General features: G+C 39.1%; 1 protein-coding gene across 5 annotated transcripts in view; it reads left to right on the forward strand.

The window, feature by feature from the left end:
* Nucleotides 1–21,492, forward strand: part of AFG1L (AFG1 like ATPase) — a 203,945-nt gene that overhangs the window by 17,708 nt on the left and 164,745 nt on the right. For all 5 annotated transcript variants that reach the window (XR_007401347.1, XR_007401345.1, XM_049092448.1 and 2 more), the window contains exon 2: nucleotides 20,338–20,561. Coding sequence is in view for 3 of the 5 variants with exons in the window: in XM_049092448.1 (XP_048948405.1) it covers nucleotides 20,338–20,561 (224 nt within the window). In the remaining 2 variants the exon portion in view is untranslated. The remainder of the gene's footprint in view (nucleotides 1–20,337; nucleotides 20,562–21,492) is intronic.

The raw sequence follows: 21,492 nt of genomic DNA on the forward strand, positions 1-21,492 counted from the left end.
CCTGAGCCGAAAGCAGATGCTTAACTGACTGAGCCACCAGGCACCCCAAATTCCATGACATTTTTACTGCCCCCAAGAAGAAATCCAATACTCATTAGCAGTCACTACCTGTTCCTCTCCTCTACCTCTTCTTCCACTGCCCCCAGCCCTGACAACCACTAATTTATTTTATGTCTGGATGGATTTGCCTACTGATGTTTCATATAAATGGAATTGTACAATGCGTGGTCTTATGTTGGCTTCTTTTACTTAGCATAATATTTTTGAGGATTATCCAAATTGCTTATATCAGTACTTCATTCCTTATTATGGCTGAATAATTCATTGTATGGATGGATATGCCTATTTTGTTTATCAGTTGATGGACTTTTGGCTGTTTCCACTTTTTGGCTAATCCAAATAAGGGTATTATCAACATTTGTGTGTACATTTTTGTGTGGATATGTGTTTTCATTTCTCCTGGGTGTATACTTAGGAGTAGAATTGCTGGGTCATGTCATAACTCTGTTAACTTTTTGAGGAACTATTACTGTTTTCAAAAATATCTGCACTATTTTACATTCCTACCGGTAATATCTGAGGGTTCTATTTTCACCATTTCCTCTTTAACACTTACCTGTCATTTTGATCTTCGCTCTCCTAGTGGGTGTGAAGTGGTATCGAATTGTGGTTTGGGTTTGCATTTCCCTATCAACTACTCATATTGAACATCTTTTCATGTATTTATTGACCATTCATATATCTATGTTCAAATCCTTTCCCTATTTAAAAAATTGAGTTATAAAATTGAGTTGTAAGAATTTATATATTCAGGAGCCAAGTTCTGTAGCAAAAATGTGGTTTGCAAATATTTTCCTCATTCTGATGGTAGTTTTCTTTGTTTTTTTTTTTTAAGATTTTATTTATTCATGACAGAGAGAGAGAGAGAGAGAGACAGGCAGAGACACAGGCAGAGGGAGAAGCAGGCTCCGTGCAGGGAGCCCAACATGGGACTCCATCTCTGGTCTCCAGGATCCCACCCCGGGCCGAAGGCGGTGCTAAACTGCTGAGCCATGGGGGGTGCCTTGTGGGTAGTTTTCTTGACAATATTCTTTGTGTAAAAGTTTTAATTTTGATGAAGTTCAATTTTTTATTTTTTTGGTTGCTTTTGGTATCATATCTAGGAATCATTGCCTAATATAAAGTCATGAAGATTTAAAATTGTTTTCTTCTAAGCATTTTATAGTTCTTGACATTTAGGTTTTTGATCCATTCCTCTTGGGATTTTTTTTTTAATGGGTTTTTAAATATTTTTATTTATTTGTGATAGTCACAGAGAGAGAGAGAGAGAGAGAGAGGCAGAGACATAGGCAGAGGGAGAAGCAGGCTCCATGCACCGGGAGCCTGATGTGGGATTCGATCCCGGGTCTCCAAGATCACGCCCCAGGCCAAAGGCAGGCGCTAAACTGCTGCGCCACCCAGGGATCCCTGGGATTTAATTGGGAATTATTAAGTCTGAATTTCACAGGTAATCGTGGTGTTCAGACAGGATTTGGCTTAGAAGGTCCACACCTATTAGGAGAATAGATCAGAGATTGGCAAGCTTTTTTTTTTTTTTTTGGTAAAGGACCAGATAACAAGTATTTTTGGCTTTGCAGGCCATATGGTCTTTGTTGCAGCTACTCAACTCTGGAATTGTAGTGTGAAAACTGTTGTAGATGGTATATAAACTAATGGGCATGGCAGAGTTTGGCCTGTAGGCATAGTTTGCAGACTTCTATACTAAATAAATATTTATGTGTAGTTTCTTGTTTGAATTTAATATTTACATTTTAAAACCACCTGGAATTTATTTTGGTATGTAGTACGAAGGGATAATCCAATTTTTTCCCTTGTCTCCCTGTGGTCCAAATGTCATTTGTTGAGTAATCTGTTGCCTCCAGTGCATAATTTACTTCCTCAACAAATATTTATTGTGTGCTTGTCATATGCCAGGTATTGTAGGTAGTAGGTATATAGTGAATTCAACAACCTATCCTCTTGTAGCCTGCAGTCTAGTTGAGAGGGACAGACAAGATGAATAACAATGATGTAAGTTAGGTGATAAAATAACAGTGATAAGATTTAGTATGCTTCCCTCTTTTATTATATATTACTTTATACCATATATACTTTTTGAGTATTCTATTCATTGATCTTTTTTTTTTTTAAGATTTAGTTATTTTCGAGAGAGTGTGTCTGCACGCATGAGAGAGGGAAAGGGCAGAGAGAGAGGGAGAGAAAGAATCTCCAGCAGACTGCATTGAGTGCAGAGTCCGAAGTGGGGCTCAAACTCCTGACCCCTGAACAGGACCTGAGCTGAAACCTAGAGTCGTTCGCTTAACCAACTGAGCCACCCAGGTGCCCCTGTTCATTGATGTGTGTTGATCATAATGTTTTATATTTACTTTCACATCTGATAAGCAAGATCCCCCTCGTTACTTCTTCACGATTTTCTTTCTTTTTTTTTTTTTTTAAAGATTTTATTTATTCAGGAGAGACACAGAGAGGTAGAGACATAGGCAGAGGGAGAAGCTGGCTCCTTGTGGGGAGCCTGATGTGGGACTCAGTCCCAGGACCCTGGGATCATGCCCTGAGCCGAAGGCAGATGCTCAACCACTGAGCCACCCAGGTGCCCCACTTCTTCACAATTTTCTAAGGATTTTTGGTGGAACTGTATTTAATCTGTAAATTGTAAAGAATTGAAGAATTGGTAATGGTGGTAAAGTTGTGTGTGTTTCTAATAATATTATATTTTTCCAAAATTACACTTACACCCTTGAGATTTTTTGTGTCTTAGAAATTGATAATATTGTTCATCTTTATTCTAGACTTTTTGTTGTAAGTAGGATCTCCTTATTTTTCTATTGTATTTTCCAAGTGATTATTGCTAGTATGTTAGAAAAGATAAAACTGTTAAAGTATTTTTCCAGTAACCTTCTTTTTTGCTTAAGAAGGGACATAATCAAGCTACTGCATTCTTCAAAACTCCTAAGTGGCTTCCTATTGTCTTCAGGGTTAAATTCAACTTATTATTGCAAGGCGCTGTGTCACCTGGTTCCTTTATAATTTTTTAGTAGCTCATGTCTTGCCCCATTCTGCCTTCCACTTTATACCTCAGCCATACTGAACTTTTTTCATTTGGCTTTTGTGTGTGCCATATTCTTTGTGTTTGAGAACCTTCTCTCAGGCTAATGCATCTCATTGCTTTACTCCCTCCCTCCCTCCCTTCCCTGGCTGACATCCCTTTGTCCTTTTGCTCTCTAGTGAAACATCATTTCCTCTGAGTACCCTTCCTTAACTCCCTAGGCTAGGTTACTAGCTTCAGCTCTGGGATTTCCTAGCATCCTCCTCTTTCCTTCACTACATATTATATTTTATTAGAGTTGTTTATCCACTTGTTTGTATCTCTCCCAGTACACTGTCAGTATTTTGAGTGCAGTTATAGTGTCTTTCCAACTCACCTCCAATTGTATTAGAAGTTTTTAGCACAGAGCTTTGTGCTCTTAGTTTAGCTGCTGACTGAGTTCTTTTATTTCATACGTTTTTCAGTTGATTTTTTTCAGTATAATTAAGCTTTTGAACTTAAATGCACCTGAGTTAAATTTTATGCTGGTTAGTTTCATCCAGTTTTTTTAAAAAATATTTATTTATTCATGAGAGACACAGAGAGAGAGGCAGAGACAGGCAGAGGGAGAAGCAGGCTCCCCATGGGGAGCCCGATGAGGGACTCGATCCCAGGAACCTGGGATCAGGCCCTGAGCTAAAGGCAGACACTTATCCGCTTAGCCACCCAGGCATCCCTCATCCAATTTTTGTAGCACATTAACATTTTGAATCAGGATTATGATCCAGCATTGATTTGCCTCCCAACTCTGTGTCCTATTTATGTTTGAGGACTAGATCATTGTCATTATTTAGTGCCAAATATATCAATTATTTTTTTTTATCAAAGCTCAAAAAGGTATCCATAAATATGGTTTGTCAAAATCTTAAAAGCCAACAATGTGAAATATAAGGGTTTTTAGATTTATAGGGAAAGGAATTTCTTCCTCTAACACTTCAGTTTGGGGCTTTTTCTTTTTTTAAGATTTTATTTATTTATTTTAGAGAGCTTTAGAGAGCAAGCAGGGGGAGGGACAGAAGGAGAGGGAGAGAGGGAATCTTAAGCAGACTCCATGCTGAGCACGGAGCCAAATGTGGGGCTCAATCTCATAACCTTGAGATCATAACCTGAGCCGAAACCAAGAGTCTGAGGCTTAACTGACTGAGCCACCCACATGCCCCAGTTTGGGGCTTTTAATAGAAAAAGCTGCTGCTGGTGTATTTTGGAAGTGCCATTTATTAGCAGAGGCAGGCTGACCCGAGAGTGCAGGCATGGCAGAGCGCTGGCGGGGCCTGGGGAGGATGGAGATCCAGAAGACAAGTGGGAGCACAGCCTTCACTTCTCAGTCGTATTATGGTCGTTTCACTGAGAGTGATATCCTGGGGTTGGGTCACTTAGGTTCAGATCCTGGCTTGGCCATTCACTTACATTTCCTAACCTTTTAAGTTATTTTGGTTTCCCCATTTGTAAAAAATAACAATAGCTACCTCAGAGTTTTTGAGAGAACGAGATGTACAGAAAGTGTTGTGTGCTAAGTACAATGGTAGGCATTTCATACTGTCAGTTTTCTTTACCTTTCAGAATTCTGTCGCTCATGAATTTTCAAATGAATCCAAGTTTTACAAAGAAAAATTGAAGCTGTTAAAATAAACAAAGCATACAGCTTTCCTGGGTTATAGAAATACCTCTTGTGGCCTGTAGATTCTGTGTAACCTCTTTGTTCTACTGCGGTAAACGCACATAATGCCTTGAGGTGGTCAGGTTCATCACAGTGTATTGAGTGTCTGGATATACAATTGTTTAGGAAGAAATAATGCAAAAAGGTAGTTACCTTGCAAGCTCTTTATATTTGTATGGTTGTGTGTCATATTGCGTATCTTTAGTTCTTTCCTTTAAGTATAGGATATATATTTTTTAAAGATTTTATTTATTTATTCATGAGAGACAGAGAGAGAAGCAGAGACACAGGTAGAGGGAGAAGCAGGCTCCATGCAGAAAGCCAGACATGGGACTCGATCCCGGGTCTCCAGGATCACACCCTGGGCCGAAGGCAGATGCTCAACCGCTGAGCCACCCAGGCATCCCAGTTTAGGATATTTTTGAGCTGAGAAATCCTTATAGAAAGTTTTGGAATTGAACCCCACTTTACTGACAAGTTACGTGTAAAGTTCTGCACATTGAACCACATATTTATTGATTTTGAGTTTTAATTTTGAGATAGGTTCTCAAAAAATATTTAACTTCAAGTATTAGCAAGCCTTAAGGATGAAGCAGACATTTTTTATTTTATTATTTTTAAAGGATTTTTTATTTATTCATGAGAGACACAGAGAGAGAGGCAGAGACATAGGCAGAGGGAGAAGCAGGCTGCCTGCAGGGAACCCAGGACTCAATCCCAGAACCCCAGGATCACGTCTGGAGCCAAATTCAGGTGCTCAACCATTGAGCCACCTAGGTGTCCCTGACGCAAACTTTTAAAATAACATTTGTTAAAATTTTTTTTTAAAGATTTTATTTATTCGTGAGAGAGGGAGAGAGGGGCAGAGAAACAGGCAGAGGGAGAAGCAGGCTCCATGCAGGGAGCCCCATGTGGGACTCGATCCCGAGACTCCAGGATTATGACCTGAGCCAAAGGTAGGTGCTCAACTGCTGAGCCACCCAGGCATCCCTAAAAAATTTTTTTATTTTAAGTAATCTTTCCACCCAGCTTCGGACTCGAACCCATGACCCCAAGATGGAGAGTTACATGCTCCATAACTGAGCCATCCAGATGCCCCTAGAGTAACATTTCTTAATGGAAAAATGGTTACCTTTTGCTGAGACAGTCTGGTCCACTGTTTTGCTTAAGTCCCTAAAGAACATCTTCAGGATATTCTCAACTATCTACCTGTGTATAGAATTAGAAATCCATTCCGATTTAGAACATCAAAGAATACAAAATTCATAATTATTCCCTTTGCTATTGTCACTCCAACTCTGTAGAAACTGTGTTAATGCAACTAATCTTTATAAACTATGAATTAGGGTTCTCTAAAGAAACAGAGTAAAATATACATACATTTAGAAAGAGATTTATTGTTAGGAATTTATTCATATAATTATGGAGGCCGATAAATCCCAATATCTGCAGTCAGCAAGTTGGAGACCCAGAGACCCAGGAGAGGCTGTGGTGTGATTCCAGTCCCAGTCTGAAGACCTGTGAACCAGGAGAGCAGATAGTGATATTTTAAAGACCAGCAGGCTCAACACCCAGGAAGAGCCCGTATTTCAGTTGGAGAGCAAAGACAGGAGAAAACTGATGTCTCAGCTGAAAGGCAGACAGAAATTCTCTCTGACTCAGGAAGGGTCAGCATTTTGTTCTATTTAGGTCTTCAGCTAATTGGATGAGGCCCATCCGCATTAGGGAGAGCAGTTTGCTTTACTCAGTCTACTGAGTCAGATGTTAATCTCATCCAGAAATACCCTCACAGACATGTCCAGAATAATGTTTGACCAAATGTATGGTCCATGCATCTCATGGTCCAGTCGACTTGACACATGAAGTTAACCATCGCAACATATATCAAGACTATGATTGTCCTCCATGTGTCACCATTTTCCCTCATGTCCTTAAAATGCTTGCGGCAGTCCAGGTATCCCCATTTGACAGATTAAAGTACAAAGGCAAGGGAGCACCTGGGTGGCACTGTCGGTTAAGCGTCTCACTGTTGGTTTCATCTCAGGTCCTGATCTCAGGGTGGTAGGATCGAGCCTCCCCATGGGGCTTCACAGTCACTGCAGAGTCTGCTTAGGACTGTCTCTCCCTTTCCCTCCTCTTTTGCTCCCCCTCCCACCCTGCCCTGTCTCTCTCAAATAAATGCGTCTTAAAAAAAAAAAATTATAAAGGTAGGAATGAGTGCGGTCTTGTTCTGGCCTCCTTTTGAAGAGCACTAGGGGAAACGGGCAGAAGCTGACTTCTCCTTAGGCATCAGGCATCATTGGCTAGGATGGTGGTCACGTGCCCAGTCTGCCAAGGAGAACATTACCATGGCTGAGCATTGACTCCGGAGCCTGTCCTGCCTCCCTGCTGTACCTGTGGGGACAGAAGTTGGTTCTGCCACTACCTGACTACAGGAACGTGGACAGGTTACTTAGCACTTCTATGCCTCAAATTTTTTCACCTTTAAAGATAATGGTAGCACCTATGTCATAGAGTGGTTGTGAAGATTAAATGAGTTAATATATGTAAAGTTCTTAGAAAAGTAGCTGGTACCTAGTAAGTACTTAGTAGAGTATGGCAGTTGCTGCTGCTGCTATTATTAGCCACATGATCTTGGTCAGTTTACTTAATTTGCAATACTAACTATGGTCCAAATTATGGACATTTTGGAACTAGACTATTGTTACAGTTTCCTAACTGGTCTCTCTGCTACTACTTAAAAAAATACATATGTAATAACTTTATTGAGATAGAACTCATATACCATGCAATCCATCTATTTCTGCTTCTACTTTGTATTCTTACCATCTTCTTTCTTTTTTAAAATTTAAATTCAGTTAATTAACATATAGTGTATTATTAGTTTCAAGGGTAGAGTTCAGTGATTCATCAGTCTTATATAATACCCAGTGCTCATTACATCAGATGCCCTCCTTAATGCCCATCACCCAGTTACCCCATCCCCCAACCCACCTCCCCTCCAACCTTCCATTTCTTTCCTGTGATTAAGAGTCTATTATGGTTTGTCTCCTGCTCCGATTTTGTCTTGTTTCATTTTTTACCCTCCATTCCCCTATGATCCTCTATTATTTCTTAAATTCCACATTTGAGGAGATCATATAATTGTCTTTCTGTGATTGACTTATTTCACTTAGCATAATACCCTCTAGTTCCATCCACATTGCAAATGGCAAGATTTCATTTTTTTTGATGACTAAGTAGTATTCCATTGTGTATATATATGTATATATATGTGTGTATATATATATATATATACACATACACACACATATATATATTTACCACATTTTCTTTATCCATTCATCTGTCCATGGACATCTGGGCTCTTTCCATAGTTTGGCTATTGTGGACATTGCTGCTATGTCCTACCATCTTATTTTCTACAGAAATAATCTTTTAAAAAATCATATCGCACTACTGATCAAAACCCACTTGTTCTTTTTTTTTTTTTTTTTTTAAGATTTTATTCATTTATTCATGAGAGACAGAGGAGAGAGGCAGAGACACAGGCAGAGGGAGAAGCAGGCCCCATGCAGGGAGCCTGATGTGGGACTTGATCCTGGGTCTCCAGGACCAGGCCCTGGACTGAAGGCAGCTGCTAAACCGCTGAGCCACCCGGGCTGCCCCAAACCTACTTGTTCTTAATCCTATTTGTAAGTCTACACTGTTTACCATGGCTTATAAGACCCTACATGTCTGGTCCTTGCTCTTCTTTCCAACTTCATCTTATAATATATTCCATCTTGTTCATGTAAATCAGCCACATAAACATATGTTTTCTCCTTCAAAAATGTAAAGCTTATTTCCATTTATACTTGAGGGCTTTTGCCAGAGCTCTTCTCTCTGCCTGGAGTGTTCTCACAGATCTTCCTCAGGGTTGACTCCTTTTGGCATTCAGGTGTCTACTTAAATGTCACTTCCAAGGAAGGCTTTTTCTTCTAACTTAAAGGAGTCTCCAGTCATTCGCTAGCATTGGGCTTTTTAAACTTTAGTGTGCATATGAAATGCCCAAGTATTTTGCTACAATGCAAATTTTGATTTAGACCCCTGGCATTGGGCCTGAGATTCTGTTTTTCTGTTAAACTCCTTGGGGTCCCTATGCTGTTGGTCAGAGACCCTAGGATATCACTTTCATTTTCATCAGTGTACTGATAACTGTCTGCTTCTTTAATTTTTTTTTTTAATCTCTTTTCCCCTTGACTGGAGTGAAGGCTCCATAAGGAAAGGACTTTGTTTTTAGTGTTTTTTTTCACTGGTGTTAAGAATAATATCCCAGATATAGTTGGTTTTCAACAAATAATAAGTGAATGAAAATTTATCCATGGATTTTTTAGTTATTTGTATGATAGGATTATTGTGAGGATTAATAAAAATAATTATGTTGTTACTTAGTCTAGTCCCTGGCACACAGTGAGTGCTCAGTAAAAGTAAGCAGCTATTAATAGATTTTCCTCCTAAAACTCTGAGTTTTGGCAGTTCTTTAAAACTGGTTCTTAACCAGTTTTTGTTCACAAACTTGATTGAAAATCTAAAGGAGTTTGTAGTATATTTAGAGACCTGGCCTCAGAAAAAATACACCATAACACATACACATACAAATAATTTTCTTTTAATAGGCTCCCAGACCTCTCTACTCCCACCCCTGTCATGGACCATAAGTTAAGACCTTGTTAAAAAAAGAACTGTTATGTAACAACTGTGTCAGCGCTATTGATGGCTATTTGTCTTTTTCTAATCTTTTATAATTGTCCTGTTCATTTACCTCTTCTTTCTGCATTATAGGCTACCATGTACCATTAAGATAAGCATAACTGTAGTTTATTATTTATTAACATAGTGAGATTAGTTAAGTGGAACATATTAGCTTGTTGACTGTACAACTTCGGAAGAATTTTTTTATTCCAAATTTCTTTTTTTAAAAATTTTTTAAAAAAAATTTTATTTATTTATGATAGTCACAGAGAGAGAGAGAGAGAGAGAGAGAGGCAGAGACACAGGCAGAGGGAGAAGCGGGCTCCATGCAGGGAGCCCGACATGGGACTCGATCCCGGGTCTCCAGGATCACGCCCTGGGCCAAAGGCAGGCGCCAAACTGCTGCGCCACCCAGGGATCCCTTCTTCCAAATTTCTATCTTAAAATGAAAACTTAAAAATTGGGGGAGAAGAAATCCAACATCTTGTTGAGCTCCAGGCCTTGATAGCGCAGTTGGGGCCAGGACACAGGGATGGGAGCCAGAGAGAGGTTCTCTTGTGTGGAGAGCCAGGTATCAGTGGGTATGTTGCTCTCCTGACAGTAGTTCTGCAAACTGCATTGATAAAAAGGGACTGATGTTCAACCTACTTCGAGGTGAATCCAACAGAATCTTCCCTCCAAGCCCCTCAACCCTTCTTCAATGACAGGATCCCAGAGGGAATGATGTCTTCCCTCTTTCTGAGGACTATTTTGGATCTGGCCCTGGATCAGGATCTGGAAGTGGCTTCCTAACTGAAATTGATCAAGAATACAAATCAGCAGATGAAAATAGTGTGCGTGTATGTGTGTGTGTGTGTGTGTGTGTTTTAATAACTTTAGGACTCTCAAGAGAAATCTGCCCTCAGACAACCAGGACTTGGGCCAAGATGGACCAGAAAAGAGGATTTTATTATATAAAAGAGAGGGTTTTCCATCTTGATGCCAGGCAATGTTTTCAATATATTTTATGTGCTATAATTAAATAATTAATTTTGGAACATAAGATTTTGTAGAAATTTTAAAACATCTGAAAAACAAGTTTAGGTTTTATCTTTTTCCCCCCAATGAATTCTTAAGGTGTCCTTTATCTGTCTTATTGTCCTGGGAAATACCTGTGTTTCCTTTGTATCATATTCAACCAGCATCACTATGAAATTAATTAAACTGCCTGTGTCTATAAAATTGCTTTAAAGAATAAATTACACTTTTTAAAAAAATTCAGTTTGAGAAGCAAATTGACAGTATTTTGGCAGTGTTTCATGTCTAAGTCTTTAGAAACCCGACTCTAATTTTGAATTATAGATATGCCTCAATTCTTATTAAAAATCCAGATGAAACACAGGGTGAGTTTATAAAGTGAGTATTTGACAAGTCCAGTGTGAAGTGTTCTAATGCTACCATTGCATGTGCTTATAGAACTGGTGGACATTGTTGAGAATTGTGATTGCTGTTACAATTAGAAACTTAAGACCCAAATTAAAGCACAGTTATGCTCTCAATACTTCATACTGCTTTATTTTTTTTTCCCCCTGGGATATCTGTATATTTTCAAATGTTACTCTTTTAAAGCAGAACTAAAACCAATGAAAAAAAATTGGGGGCAATTGCTTTCCCTGCTAATAGTGTCCTAACAAACAAACATGGTGAACAATCCCAAAACCCGTGGCGTTTTTTGAAAGAAATGGGGCACAGAGAGACAAGGGACAAGAAAGGCAAGGATTCTTTGTATGCCCAGGGAAAGTGGGCTTTGATGTGAAAATGTTAGGATTTGGAGCAGATGGTAGAGAAAGAATTCTTGAGATGTCTTCTGTGTACAAAGGTGGTTTTATTAAAGCCAAAGGGACAGAGCCCCTGGGCAGAGAGAGCTACAGTGGGGTCGTGAGGAGTGGCTGATTATATGCTTTCAAGTTGGGAGGGGGTTAGAGATAGTGTAAGTCTCTAAGGAATTTGGAAGCAAGGTTTCCTTGGACCTTGAGGGGTTCTTTACTACTATCTAGTAAAACCTTAGTGAGACCCTTCAGATGAGTATTGTGGGCGATATGCTTGGAGAATGATTGTGAACATATATCTTGGGGGATAGAGATAAGGGAAGTTTCCAAAGGGATTTTTATATGTTAAAGTAGATTTTTAGCATCTTGGAGTTTGGGGATAATGTTAAGCTAAGATTCCCTTTTGCCCTTAGCAAAGTATTAATATTGAGGCAGTTGAGTTCCTAGAGGAAGGTCACTGCCTGTCTCAAGGACTTGTCAATGGGCTGTAAGTTATAAGGAAATTTAATTTTTTCCTTTGCCTTTGTTCCCCACATCAGCCTTATTACAGGAAGCAGAGAGGCTATGGTGGGCAGACTAAGGAGATTTTCTGGGGAAAAGTTAAAACTACAAAGGAGATTGTGTTGATGCCTGAATGCATAGAGCCTAACTGCAGATCTAGACAGTGCTGGCCATTAAGACATGCAGGCATTTTGAACTGGGAGGTTATAAGAAGAGAAAAGGTCAAGTGATCCAGTTCTAAACTTCATCTTTTGTTTAATATGAAGACAATGAAATCTTGAGGTTATGTTCACTTCAAAAAGGGAGGGGAATTGAAGTACTTAGAAATGCAGTCAAAAGCTGGGGAAACTAATTTTTCCTCGGGGTGTGTGTGTGTGTGTGTGTGTGTGTATAGAAATAATTGTTAAAATACTTCCCAGATAAGGAAGTTATAATCATTCAGCCAGAAGGACAACATCAATATCATGATAAGCCTTGTAGTACATGTTCTGTGGAGTTTAATAGGATCTTCCTAAAATTTATTTAGGAGAAAGTAGTAAAACAACATACAAAATTGAGGTACTAGAATAGTGCAGGCTTTATGGGCCTCTAAAATCTTCCATTTATGTTTGTAGATCAGTGCGTGGATCTTCAGAATGGCATTTTCCCACTGTCCATTTGGAGTACAATAAGACAAATTAATACAAATCAAAATAATATGGCAGTAGCATCCCATAATTTGTGTACACTGATGTAGTAACAGATTGAATTTAGTGCAGCTTTTGAGAAGTCTTTTGTGTTTCAATTTATACAGCTGCTATCCAGGCCTAAGCTGGCCAATATCTCAGCCTTGAGTGTCTTGTCTTGTCTGACTGATTGTCTCTTTTTTAGACTTTTTTTTTTAAGAGATCAATTTTACGTTCATAACAAAATTGAGAGGAAAGTACAGAGATTTCCCATATTCTCCTTACCTTCCCCTCCACTCTCCGCCCCCCAACATGCATGGATTCCCCTGTTATCAATATCCTCCACCAGAGTGGTATATTTGTTAGATATAACATGTATCCATCATTATAGTACCAGACAGAGTGTTTTTACTACCCTGATAATCCTCTCTGCTTTTCTGTTCCCTCCTCCTTGCCTCCCCCACCCTTTGTCTACTGCTGATCTTTTTACTGTTTCCATAGTTTTGCCCTTTCCAGAATGTCATATAGTTAGAATGTCTGACGTTACAATATGCAGCTTTTCTAATTGGCTCTTTCACTTAATTATATCCTTATAAGTTTAAATTTTCTCCATCTGTTTTCATTGCTCAATAGCTCATTTCTTTTTAGTGCTGAATAATATTCCATTGTCTAGATATACCGATTTATTTGTACATTTGCTTACTGACAGACATCTTGTTGGCTGTGTGTGTGTGTGTGTGTGTATGTTTTTGTATTTAAGTTTTCATCCCCTTTGGGTAAATACCAGGGAGCATGATTGCTGGATTAATATGTTTAGTTTTCTAAGAAATAGGCTGTCTTCCAAAGTGGTTGTACCATTTCATTTTCTTCCTTCCTTCCTTCCTTCCTTCCTTCCTTCCTTCCTTCCTTCCTTCCTTCCTTCCTTCCTTCCTTCCTTTCTTTCTTTCTTTCTTTCTTCCTTCCTTCCTTCCTTCCTTCCTTCCTTCCTTCCTTCCTTCCTTCCTTCCTTCCTTCCTTCCTTCCTTCCTTCCTTTCTTCTTCTAGACTTATTTACTTATTTATTTATTCATAAGAGACACAGAGAGAGAGAGAGAGAGGCAGGGACATAGGCAGAGAGAGAGGCAGGCTCCATGCAGGGAGCCTGATGTAGAACTCGATCCTAGGACTCCAGGATCACGCCCTGGGCTGAAGGCAGGCGCCCAACCGCTGAGCCACCCAGGCGTCCCACTGTTTTTTTATTTCCACTAGGAATGAATGAGAGTTCCTGTTACTCCACATTCTGGTCAGCATTTGTTAGTGCTCTGAATTTTGGCCATTCTAATAGGTGCATAGTGGTATCTCGTTATTGTTTTACTTTGCATTTCTCTGATGATATAGGATGTAGAGGTTTTTTTCATATGCTTCTTGGCCATCTGTATATTTTCTTTGGCGAGGGGTGTGTTTAAAGTCTTTGGCTCATTTTTAAATTGGGTTGTTATCTCATTGTGAGTTTTAAAAGTTCTTTGTATATTTTGTACCAAAAGTCCTTTATCAGATGGGTCTTTTGCAAATATTTTTCTCCCATTCTGTGTCTTGTCTTCTAATGACACCATGGCATTGGCTTTCACAGAACAAAAGTTTTAAATTTTAATGAAGTCCGCTTATCAATTATTTCTTTCACAGATTGTTCATTTGGTGTTGTATATAAAAAGTCATCACCACACACAAGATTATGTTGGTTTCTTCTATGTCTTTTATGTTTCTCCTCTGTTACCTTCAGGAATTTGATAGTTTTGTGTTTTACATTTGTCTGTGACCCATTTTGAAGTGATTTTTATGGTTTTTACCTTTTTAAAAGATTTCTGCTTTGACCCATATGTTAGAAATGTATCGTTTAATCACCATATATTTTAGAATTTTCCTGCTACTGATTTCTAGTTAAATTCTGTTGTTGTCTAGAGCAGACTTTGTATGATTTCTTTTAACTTTGTTAAGATGTTCTAATGGTCTAGAATGTGGTGTGTTTTGGTGAATGTTCCATGTAAGCTTGAGAAGAATGTGTATTCCACTGTTGGATAAAGTATTCTATAAATGTCAATTATAGCTAGTTGATTGCTAGTGCTGAGTTCAATATGTCTGAGTTTCTGACCTATATATTCATTCTCTCTAAAGAACTTCATTTAACATTTCTTGCAAGGCAGATCTACTGGCAACAGATTAATTTTTGTCTGAGAAAGTCTTTATTTCTCCTTTATTCTTCAAAGGTAATTTTGCAGGGTTCAGAATTCTAGGTTGTTAGGTTTTCTTCTCAATACTTTAAATATTTCACTGTACTCTCTTTTGGCTTGCATGGTTTCTGAGGAGAAGTTGGATGTAATTTTTATCTTTGTTCCTCTAGGGTGGATATATTTTTCTTCTGGCTTCTTTAAGGGTATCCTCAAGCATAGAGATCTGGTGATCTTGAGGTTGTGATTTTGAGCCCCACATTGAGTGTGGAGATTACGTTAAAAAAAGTGGCAAATTGAACACCAATAAAAAATAAATTTATATAAAAAAATAAAAATAAAAATTAACTAAAAAAAATAATAAAAAAAAAAGTTTCTTTTCCTCTTCTTATGCCAGAAGCAGAAGGGGATTTTTTCCCCATATTGACACTAAGAACTTGGTTGAACTCCTCTAGGTAAAATTCAGAAAAGTGTGGGGACCCTTCTATGACTGGTTATCTCTGGAGTTTTTTTTTTTTTTTTTTTTTGACTTATATGCCATGGGTATATCCTTGGATTCTTTTTTTTTTTATTTTTTTATTTTTTATTGGTGTTCAATTTACTAACATACAGAATAACCCCCAGTGCCCGTCACCCATTCACTCCCACCCCCCGCCCTCCTCCCCTTCTACCACCCCTAGTTCGTTTCCCAGAGTTAGCAGTCTTTACGTTCTGTCTCCCTTTCTGATATTTCCCACACATTTCTTCTCCCTTCCCTTATATTCCCTTTCACTATTATTTATATTCCCCAAATGAATGAGAACATATAATGTTTGTCCTTCTCCGACTGACTTACTTCACTCAGCATAATACCCTCCAGTTCCATCCACGTTGAAGCAAATGGTGGGTATTTGTCATTTCTAATAGCTGAGTAATATTCCATTGTATACATAAACCACATCTTCTTTATCCATTCATCTTTCGTTGGACACCGAGGCTCCTTCCACAGTTTGGCTATCGTGGCCATTGCTGCTATAAACATCGGGGTGCAGGTGTCCCGGCGTTTCACTGCATCTGTATCTTTGGGGTAAATCCCCAATAGTGCAATTGCTGGGTCGTAGGGCAGGTCTATTTTTAACTCTTTGAGGAACCTCCACACAGTTTTCCAGAGTGGCTGCACCAGTTCACATTCCCACCAACAGTGTAAGAGGGTTCCCTTTTCCCCGCATCCTCTCCAACATTTGTGGTTTCCTGCCTTGTTAATTTTCCCCATTCTCACTGGTGTGAGGTGGTATCTCATTGTGGTTTTGATTTGTATTTCCCTGATGGCAAGTGATGCAGAGCATTTTCTCATATGCATGTTGGCCATGTCTATGTCTTCCTCTGTGAGATTTCTCTTCATGTCTTTTGCCCATTTCATGATTGGATTGTTTGTTTCTTTGGTGTTGAGTTTAATAAGTTCTTTATAGATCTTGGAAACTAGCCCTTTATCTGATATGTCATTTGCAAATATCTTCTCCTATTCTGTAGGTTGTCTTTGAGTTTTGTTGACTGTATCCTTTGCTGTGCAAAAGCTTCTTATCTTGATGAAGTCCCAATAGTTCATTTTTGCTTCTGTTTCTTTTGCCTTCGTGGATGTATCTTGCAAGAAGTTACTGTGGCCGAGTTCAAAAAGGGTGTTGCCTGTGTTCTTCTCTAGGATTTTGATGGAATCTTGTCTCACATTTAGATCTTTCATCCATTTTGAGTTTATCTTTGTGTCTGGTGAAAGAGAGTGGTCTAGTTTCATTCTCTGGAGTTTTTAACTCTGAGTTGTCCACATTGAAGTTCTAGCAATTTGTCAACCAAGTTCAGGTTTTCCTGCCTGGTTTCCACTTGTGAGTCTCTGTTCTCATAAGCCATTACTCTCTGTATTTGCCTACCTTTCTCTTTAATCTTGCTGGCAGCAGTTTGCCCGGCATCCTGCCCTTTTCTTATGGACCTGAGAAGAGATGTTGGTTTTTTCAGTCTGTTCAGTTTTTCATTGTTGGGATGGAGTGGCAACTTTCAGCCTCCTTATATGCGCAACTGGATAACCGCTGTTTCTCTTTTTATGTCTGCTGGTTAGCTAAAGTGATGTCTTCAGTGTGCATTGATTTTCTTTTTTGAAAAATGCAAACGAAGTGTATACTACTAAATAAAGATGTTAGGCTCGTAAAAAATAAAAGTAGAAGCCAAGAATATTAAGTCTCTCTAAAGCAGATGCAAAAAGAAACAACGTACTTTGCCTGCAGTCCTGGTCTTTCCAATGACTGACTTTCAAAATTAGATATTTAGAGGCACCACTAGGCAGTGGTTGAGCGACTGCCTTTGGTTCAGTGTAATCCCGGGGTCCTGGGATTGAGTCTTACATCAGGCTCCCTGCAGGGAGCCTTCTTCTCCCTCTGCCTGTGTCTCTGCCTCTCTCTCTGTGTCTCTCATGAATACATAAATTTAAAAAATAAAAATGAGATATTTTATGATTGTTAAAAGGAATATCAAGGCTGAGGAGTATCTTCTGGCATAACTATGAAATGAAAGAATCGAAAATATTTGAGACACAGTAAGCAATCCACTTGACTAGAAGGCAACTCACATTATTGAATCTACCTTTGTATTTTCCATTCTAACCAGTTTCCTGACATTTCTGCTATTGTCCATCATAATTTAGGCCTTGATTGTTTCCCAGTTAGAATAGTTTCATAACCAGGTTCTCTGTACCCAAATTCATTTTACTTGTTAATGCCAGTTAATCTTGATACATTACTGCTGCAATTTTTTGCCACTCTACCGTCATTTAAAATAATAATATAAAACCCCCCTGATATTCTCTTATTACCCCATTACACATTACCTGTTGTAGATAATCATTTCTTGTTTCAGTGGCTATCTTTTGGAGAGTACTCTGGAAATGCAGGCTGGGGCCCTATTACAAATTTCTTGAACCCCAGAATGAGGACACTCTGTTTGGGGATCCCCAAAACTACCTCCAGTTTTGATGATTTGCTAGGGAGGATTCACAAGACTCATATAGTTGTACTCATGGCTGTGAATTATTGCAGCAAAAGGGTACAAACACAATTAGCAAAAGGGAAAGACATGTGGAACAAAGTCTGGAAGAAATTAGGTGCAGGCTTCTAAGAGTCTTCTCCTAGTAGAGTCACACAGACATGTTTAATTTCTCTAGCAATGAACTGTGACAACAAATGTGAAACATTATCTATTAGAGAAGCTCATTAAAGACCCAATACCTAGGGTAGTGGGGGGTGGTGTAGTCACATAGCTACTCTTTGCCTAGCATGTACCAAAATTCTGGCCACATAGAAGAAAACTAGGTGTTCAGCATAAACCACATAACTTGTACATGGTACAAACAGTTTAGGCACAGTAAGTTGCTCTTTCTATTTCTGGGAATAGTGGGAACCCTCTTGGAATCCAAGTTCCCAGCCAAGAGTCCACCTTGTGAGCAGACCTTTCTAAGAACATAATCTCAGGCCTGCTGTGCTCATTTCTGTACACTGTTTATACTTAAAGTGATTCAAAAAGTGGAAAGTGGCTTCAGGCTTCTTTGGAAGTGGGGGTGGTACAGTTGTAGAAATGAGGGAGATGGGAAGAGGGTGGGACTTTGTACCTCCTCTCCCAGTTTTCTCTTTAATCAATTTAAGATTGCATGGAAGGTTTTGTGTATATATATATATATACACATATAAAGTGCTACTGTTAAAATTATCTTTGAAAACTACTCCTTTAAACAATGAGATGAGTTCTAAGAAAAATGTTAATACAATCACAGTTTGGATTTTAGCAAGATCATCTCTGTAGTTGATGAAAGATATTTTACAGATTGTGGTAGTGGTAAATTTGGGGCAGTGGAGGTGATCGGAGGCAAGGAGGCCAAACCAGAGATCATAGAGCCCCAGCTAGGATGGTAGCATGAGGAAGAGCAGGAGGGGGATGATTATAGAGTATTTGCTATATAAAGCGAGTAGTGTTAATGGGTGATTGAGGAACTGGTTGAAGAGCAAGATAGAAGTTTATTAATCTTTTACATAAAAATCCAGTTAGGTGGTCCAAGCTGGTTTGGCAGCTCAGCAGTGTTGGAGAACTTTGCTCTGCTTTGCTCAGCATTCTGTGGGCCTCCCCTTGCCAGGTTGTCTCTCCCAGCTGCAGGCAGCACACTTACATTCCAATTAGAAGAAGGGGAGAATGGGAAGCAGGGCATGCCTTCCTCTTTAAGGGAATGTACCAGAGCTGCACATGTTTCTGTTCACATCCTGTTGGTTAGAACTGGTCATATGGCTGTGCCTGGCTGCTTGAGAGGCCAGAAATGGGTTATTTAACTGGGAAGCCTCATACCCAGCTAAAACTTCTGGTCAGAAAGGAAGAATAGTTATTAGAAGACAACCCTGCCCTATCCCCAACACTCATTGTTTATTTAGAATTTTCTTTCCTTTCTTCAGAAAAAGATGGAAATAACACAGCCCTGTTAATTTTTTCCCCCAAGTAAGTAATTTTCATGTTACTGAAACAAAGGAAACATGATATTCAATGAAACAAGGATAATACTGGCAACATATTTTTGTAAAATCTTTAACTTAAAGAAGGGTGCCAGCCCTGTCTAAAAATGTGCCAGTTTGCTGCTGTTTATTGTTGCTTCTAAAAAATGCAGAGAGAGGTAGTCAATAATATTATAATAACTTTGTATGGATGACAGATGGTAACTACACTTACTGTGGTGAGAACGTTTAAGGTATAGAATTGTTGAATCACTGTGTTATCCACTGGAAACTAATATAACAGTATATATCAATTATATTTCAACAAAAGAGTAAATAATAATAAAAATAGAAAGGGAGTTACTTGCTCATTGCACCTGGCCCAGATAAGGAATAGAATTATGTTTGGTCTTGCTATGGCCAATCATTTCTCTCCCAGGAGAGGCTAAAAAAGGATCAGAAAACCTCACTGTTTTGAAACAGGCACAGTTGTGTTTCAACTCTTTGTGTTCAACTTAAAAGTTACAGAAAAGGAAAGGAATCCTATAAGTGTTGAATATCTGAATGCTGTGTAGTTTTGGATAGGGAATAAAGGGGCAGTAGAAAATCCTTTGTGATAGTCTCTGTGTCTCTGCTTTGGTACTCAAGAACCAGAAATTGGTGAAACTCAAAGGTGCCAGCCCTGCTGTGGGGAAGGATCTGATGAATCAGGTGGCCCATTTAATGGAGTGGAGGTAAAGCCGAGACTCTATGGAAGGTTAGGTTTTCTAGAAGAGGAGTTACAATGATAGCTTATAGGTTTGGGGTTTGCTCCCTTTTATTAAAATGAGATAATTATATTCATTGATCGAAGTGTGTTTTATCTTTTGATTTTCTTTTTAAGTAGGCTCCACGCCCAAGGTGGGGCTCGAACTCATGACCCTGAGATCAAGAGTTGCGCACTCTGCTGACTGAGCCAGCCAGGCACCCTAAAATGTTTTATTTATATCAAAATGAGATTTACAATAACTGCTCACATACACATACTTGTAACTGAAAGGTTTTAATGTGACTATTAAGAAACATGTGGAGTACTATGAAATATCTTCATTTAAGAAAGTCTAAAATTTTATATATATTTTTGTTTGTAGCCTATACAGTTCAGACACCTGAGATTTCGTCTTCAACTGCTGCTACAAAGGTTTATTCAAAAGCTTTGGCTATTTGCCATGGACCACTGGATCACTATGACTTTCTGATCAAAGCTCATGAGCTGAAGGATGATAAGCATCAAAGAAGAGTCATACAGTGTTTGCAGAAATTACATGAGGATCTTAAAGGATACAGTATAGACGCGGGAGGCCTTTTTTCAAAGGTAAGGTTTGTGTGATATTAAAGACGGAACAGTTAAAAGTGTAAGCATTTTATTAAATGGATTAAATGCAGTCAATACGATCATGAAACTGCTTGAAATTTCTCACCAGTTCCTTTTTTAAAAGATTTTATTTGTTTGAAGGGTGCCTGGGTAGCTCAGTGGTTGAGCGTCTGCCTTTGGCTCTGGTCATGATTGAGTCCTTGATACTGGGATCAAATCCCATATCAGGCTCCCTACAGGGAGTTTGCTTCTCCTTCTCCCTCTTCTCCTTCTCTGCCTCCTTCTGTGTATCTACATGAATAAATAAATAAAATCTTTAAAAAAATGATTTTATTTATTTGAGAGAGTTTGAATAGGTGGAAGGGGCAGGGGGAGAGGGAGAAGCCAGCCCTACACTGAGCAGGGAGCCTGACTCGAGGCTCCATCCCAGGATTCTGGGATCCTGACCTGAAGGCAGACACCCAGGGGACTGAGCCACACAGGTGCCCCTTTTCAGTTCCTTTAAACAAGCTGTGTTAGATCCCCATTCCTGATGGGAATCAGGATTCTTGATGCTCCATAGCTCTCTTTTACCTTTGGAGGGATTCAGATAGCTTCATATTTAGGTAATGATTGATGCCATCTAGTCTAAATGAAAATTGTACAATTTAAAAATTTTCCCTTCCTCTAGCTCAGGCCTGTCCCAGGATCAGCAATGCAGAAGGTGGAGTGATTTGTTCTTCTCCTTTCCCTCCTCCTCCTCCTCTCTCTGCTTGCTTGGCTTCTCTAGGGTCAGAATAAGGGGATGGAAGATGGGAATAAAACAGCAAAGTCTTAAGTAAACAGTTAAGGGCCTTTTGTGTGGTAGACACTCACATGCTAGAGCTTTGTGGAGGGGCACACTGGTGGGTTCTTTTGGACTCCCATGGAGACCTCCCCACTGCTCCACTTT

Source organism: Canis lupus, chromosome 12, assembly GCF_003254725.2.
Source record: "Canis lupus dingo isolate Sandy chromosome 12, ASM325472v2, whole genome shotgun sequence".
Classification (NCBI taxonomy): domain Eukaryota; kingdom Metazoa; phylum Chordata; class Mammalia; order Carnivora; family Canidae; genus Canis; species Canis lupus.